Source organism: Apteryx rowi, unplaced genomic scaffold (assembly GCF_003343035.1).
Source record: "Apteryx rowi isolate R43461 unplaced genomic scaffold, aptRow1 scaffold_427, whole genome shotgun sequence".
In the NCBI taxonomy this organism is placed as follows: Eukaryota; Metazoa; Chordata; class Aves; order Apterygiformes; family Apterygidae; genus Apteryx; species Apteryx rowi.
The window spans coordinates 563,903-569,727 of NW_020450680.1; the positions used below are offsets into that span (position 1 = coordinate 563,903).

At 39.9% G+C, this 5,825-nt stretch overlaps 1 protein-coding gene across 1 annotated transcript in view; it reads left to right on the plus strand.

Annotated features, from left to right (window-relative positions):
* Positions 1-1,202: 1,202 nt before the first annotated feature.
* SH3RF1 (SH3 domain containing ring finger 1) overlaps positions 1,203-5,825 on the plus strand; it is a 93,872-nt gene continuing 89,249 nt past the window's right edge. Inside the window, exon 1 of the mRNA XM_026076167.1 lies at positions 1,203-1,649. Coding sequence (XP_025931952.1) covers positions 1,263-1,649 — 387 coding nt within the window. The 5' untranslated portion in view covers positions 1,203-1,262. The remainder of the gene's footprint in view (positions 1,650-5,825) is intronic.

Consider the following 5,825-nt stretch of genomic DNA (forward strand, 5'->3'; position numbering starts at 1 on the left):
GGGGGGAGGGGGCGCGCCCGCACGTGAACCGCCCCCCAAAATAACCCCCCAAAACTCAATATGGATGTGCAGTTAAGGAACAGGTATGCGCGGAGACGTGCGCGGCGACATGCGCCCGGCGCGCAGGGAGCGGGCGGGCGGTTTCCGCGGGCCGAAGGGGGCCGGAGCCCGACAAGTTCCTCTTAAGCGGGGCTGAGGCTGCGCGGGGCTGGGCGAAACACCCTCGGGCGCGGCGGGGAGCAGCGCGGTGTGCCCGCCTGTTGAGCAGCCCGGCACGGCTGCCTGCAGAATACGTGCTTTGGCTTTTTCTCTTTTTCTCCTTTTTTTTTTTTTCCCTCCCCTCCTCTCTCTCTGTCCCTTTCCCAGCAGCTTTACTGCGTAAATTGAACTGGTTGAGTGCCTGCCCTGGCTTCCGTCGCTGCACGCACAGCATTCGTGTCCTACGAGTGATATTCCAGCAGCACTTCCTGCTCGGGAGCGTTTTGCAATAGTTGGGAAGTGCTTCTTCAAGGCAGGATTGTAATGAAGCGTCTAGTCATAGAAAACTTAAAAGCCTGTGAACTAGTGGCTGTTTTCAAGACTGATCTTACCTTTCCCAGCAATGGTGGAAACGTCATCTGTTCTGCTGTTACTGGCTTAAACATAATTTCCCTGTGCTGTTCCCTGCTGGTGTATGCTTTGTTGTTGTGGAACAAGCTATAGTTTAAGGACCTCACATTTGCCACCTTTAATTGTGGGGAAAAAAGCTAATTTCAGATAAACATGCAGAGATACAGATGTATTAAGCTTATTTTTCATAGTTCCTGCTTTATTAACATGTTGTATTGGGGAGGTATCTATTGTGAAATAACTTGAGAAAACTGAGGATTCCTAGAAATTAAAATCAGAAGAACTTGGATTTAAAAACCTTAACTATTAGTATTTATTGTAATATTTTAGCTAGATAGATACATTAATCTAAATTGCTATTGTTATTAAGTATTTATTGCTATTTAGGAGTTCCTTTCATGTATCGCAATTTTTAAAAATGATTTGTATTGAATTAGATTAGAGAGCTTTTATTTATTTTGCTCATTGTATGAATATTTGCAGATAAAATAGCCCTGCTGACTCCTTTTCCCAGGTTATTAATGCCTTTTTCCCCTCAAAAAAATTTCAGAGCACAACTGGACGAGGAATGGATGTAACATGATATCCTTGGAGCACGCGAAACACACAAATTTTGCGAAGATTTGTTTTTCTGGTTGAATAACGTAACAAAAATGGATGAATCAGCTTTGCTGGATCTGTTGGAGTGTCCTGTTTGCTTGGAACGCCTTGACGTGTCTGCGAAAGTCTTGCCTTGCCAGCACACATTTTGTAAACGCTGTCTGCTGGGCATCGTGAGCTCTCGAAATGAGCTTCGGTGCCCTGAGTGCAGGACTTTGGTGGACTGCGGTGTTGATGAACTTCCCAGTAATATTTTGCTGGTTAGACTACTGGATGGCATCAAACAGAGGCCTCGAAAACCTGGCACTGGTGGTGGGACTGGTAGCACAAATGCATTAAGGGTCCAGGTCAATACTGCTGCTAACTGTGGATTGAAGGACCTGCAGAGCTCTCAAGCTGGACAGCAGCAAAGGGTGCAAGCACGGAGCCCTCCTGTTAGGGTAAGTACCAAGATTTGTATTGCGGAGATGGTATTTTGTTGCAATTGCATCTTTTTCTGCACTATTTCAAAACGGTTGATGGTCTTTGCTTCGGAGGAAGGGCAATTGGATAGTGCATATGGCAAAACAAAATACTTGGGAGTACTGCTGCAGACTTTAGCAAAATCAGTGTTGGCTTACTGTTCTGTAAATACCAATAAGTTAAGGATAATACTTTCTTCTTGAAACTTTAGTTGATGAGGTGGGGAGAAGAAAAGCACCTCCGTACCTTAAATGTCTTATTAAAAGGAAGTTAAATAGTCAGAACAAGATAATTTATGTGGAAAGCTTAAGTGAGGAAAGCTTAAGGATAAACACCTTGTGAAGAATACTTGAACTTGGTTTTTCAACTGCAAGTCTGGAGACTTTATTTTGGCTGTTGCACTTCCTGTAATGATTCAGGTCAGCAGTAAGGTTCCTTTAGGTTAGATATAATGAGTGTTAAACACCAGCAGGGAAGTTTGTTCTTGTTGAAGTTGATGAAAATTTTACCATTGGCTTTTAAGGGACTAGATTTTCACTTCTCTTCTTTTAAAACAAAAAAAACCAAAAAAAAACCAAAAAAAAAAACCTTTGAATTGCTGTGATTGGTAAATTATTGTACTCTTTCTTCTCCCACCCCCTCTTTAAGTATTTTTTCCTCTAAATATTTTTTCCTGTTTTTTTTCCTTTTTTCTTTCTTTTTTTTTTTTTCCTCCTAAGTAATTATAAAATTTGTGCATTGTGATGGAGGAAAAAATTGCYTTATATCTGTATTCCTGTTCCTTCCTTGGGTCCATATAACCTGTAGACTCTGTCATACTTTATACTGAAGGCTTCAGTAGCCTCATTGATGATTATCCGTTCTAGAACCTGTGTCAGGAAAGATCGTTTTATGAGATGACTGACCTTGCTCTGTTTTATCTAATGACAGGGCAGACTAGCTTCTTTGAAAGGCTTTGCTACACGTTTTATGAAGCCTGCACATTCAGAGCTTCTGTGTTTGAAGTGAAATTTCCAAGTGGTTTAGGTGTTTTTCACCATTATGAAGTTTATTTTTCAGAAGTGTCCTACAGAGTTTGAAGGAGGGGTCTTAAATGTGTATTTAGCAGGACTAATCTTTATTTTCAAGTATAGTTGAATGATTTAGTTTTCCTTACAGTTGAAGGAAGCCTTGCACTGATTTGTCTTAAATACTACTTACATGACTGGAACCTCTCTAAGCAGTCTTAGATACCTCTCTTAGGTTTGTGTGAGAACTTAAAATACAGGTCTTCTTCCTTTAGATTGTGGTGTTTTCTTTGCTTAGTGCTCTCATTCTGTTCTTTTCTTTAGAATATAAAAATAATAATTATTATGCCACCCCCTGTTAATGGGCRTCATTGCATACACAGACTAATTGGTAAGGGAAAGGAGAGAATAATTTTTTTTCTTTAAAAAGCTAAATATTGATCAGCMCAGAAATTTCAGCAGTATCAAAAAAAATCCAGTTTTCTCCAGAACATTAAGGAGTTTACTATGATCTCTCTCATTTGCAGAAGCTCTTCAACTCAAAGCAAAATATCTGTATAACTTCTTTATGTACTGTCATGTAGACCTTGGTAAATAACTATATGCTTTCAAAGACTGCTCCTCCTCTTAAAGGTTTCTGGTGCAGCAATGTGCTACATATGTGAATGAATGCACTTCAGAGTTTCTTGAAGACTTATTAGAAAAATAATAAAACTGAATATAGAATATTCTTCTCTCTTTTTAATGTTCTACAATATCCTGTTGTGCAGCATTTGCATTTCCAGATGTTCTGTAGAGTGGAAAGTGATAACATATGGAATGTTGCTTCAGTTTATTAGTTATGTTATACCATGTGCCATTGAAATTGTGACCATGTGGATTCCTCATGCAATTAACTGATACTCAGTTAATATTATTGGTAGACTTGAGCACTTTACAGTAAGTCTGAACGCATCTTTGTTTCCAGGGTTTCAAAGTTCCTTAAGGTAAAACAGGCATTCTTGTGTTGTCTTCCCTTTGGGAGAATGGGAAAAATGATCTTCTCATCTTTTGTCCACTTAGTCCAGAGTCCTTTTTTATTAGAAAGGCAGTACTTTCAAGAACATGAGCTTATTCTGAAGGGTAGGGAGGGGGAGATAAGAGAAACTTTCTCCCTTGCTATATGAAAAGTAGGCTTAAAAAAAAAAAAAGTTCAGAAAATAAAATGCCAATGTAATGGACAGCGTTGAGGTAAATGCTCTATTTGTTTTGGTAACTGTAGCATCAAGATGGTTACAAATACAATTCCTCGCAGGGAATCGGGGAAAAAAAATGTTTCTAGATGAGTGGCAGGGTCAGATTTCTTGAACTAATTTTGCTGAAGGGGAACTAATAAATGAAAGCTGCTGTTACATTAAATGAAGTGAATGTAGATGAGGGCTGTCAAGTCATAAACATTCTGCTTATACCCTGCAGAAATACTAAACTCGTAAATGCCCTTTCAGAGGATGCCATAATTTTCAAAAACAGTTAATATAGCATGTACTGCAGCACGATTTCCTGAGCTGTATCAGCAACTGTGGAGCTGCTGGCGCTCTTATTACAGAGTCCTCTGTGTGTTGCATTCCCTGGGCACATGTGGCGACACACTGCAATAAACAAACAACTGGGCAGGAGCCTTGAGCCCCAGACTAACCGAGCCGGGGGGATTCACTGATGTGCCCCATGCCTTGCATCTCCCCCACTGCAATAACCCTCTTCCTCGCTGTAATCTTTATGATCTTCCACCACTGTAATAACTGCAGCTTCTCCCCACAACTCTTTAAAGCCTTTCTGTTTCCTGTCTGTTTTGCCCCATAAAGCCCTCTGCTCCTCTCCCTGGATGCCGGTTGGACAAAGGCAGCGTAGTGCTGTACCTGGCRTGAACCTCTGCTGACTGCCCGGCTCCTCTGCTCCCAGCAGCCAGCTTGCCTGAGAGGACAAATAATAGTTAAGCTCATGCCACAGCTTTCTCTTTGCTGTGGATGCTAATTTAGTGCTTTCTTTAGTGAAAACCTTTCTAGTTTGACAGCTTTTAAGAGTATTAAGACCTGCAGCCTGCTCTTGAATTTGATTGGAAATGGTCATCAGGAGCAAGTTTTTGGGGGCTAGTGAAGGACTGCATGATCACATGAGCCTTGTTTCCTTAAAAGGATGTTGTGAAAATATTTAGGGTACTTACTTTTTAAAAAAGTGAGAAAATTCATAATATGAACATAAATTTGAAAGCATGTCTAGTGTATGTATGTAGGTAGGTATTAAGTTCCTTAAGGTAGTTTTACTGAGTATGCCTATTGAAGGAGCCTTAAACTTCACTCTGTCAATTGGTAGAAGTTGGAGATCCACTCTAATGTCTGAATGACAGGAACGAGGTTTATTTTAAGATGACTTAAAGATGATACATGTATTTTCTCTTGAATTCATATATGCCTAAGACATGCTAATTCTCCTGCTACTTTCCTTATAGTCCAAGTAGTTTCCTGATGTAAATGCTTTCTTCTCTGTGGAATACTTAGCCAAGTTGTCTATATAGTCTGAAAAGCTTATTATGGTTGACTTTTTTTTTTTTTTTTTTTTTTTTTTTTAAAGTCTCAGACTGTTTTCCAAACAGTGTAGGTAGACAGAAATAAGTGAGTAGTTTACCTTTTCAAAGAAAAGTGTGAATATCTCAAAGGTTGGCCATGCCAAATAGTGCTGATTCTTATGCTGAATGAATATTGATAGTGTTATTCCAATGTATTGTACTGTATGGCAGTGAAAAATTTTATAATGCAGACAATGAAAAAGTCTTAAGAACACTTTTTTTTCTTTCCCACCCTCTTGTCTTTAATCTGTTGGAAAACTAGAGAAACCTCTAGTAATATCACTTGTGGTGAATTCTTCTAGAAGGGAGATGGTAAAGGATCATTACAGGTTATTAGAAGATGATGGTTCAGGTGTGGAAGGGGACTTTCTACCTGCCTGAATAAATTCTTGCTCAGTGTACTCCTAATGCTTTGTTTTTCTCTTGGGAATCATTAACATCTCAGACATTTCACAGAATCACAGAATGGTTGAGGTTGGAAGGGACCTCTGGAGATCATCTAGTCCAACCCCCCTGCTCAAGCAGGGTCACCTAGAGCACCTTGC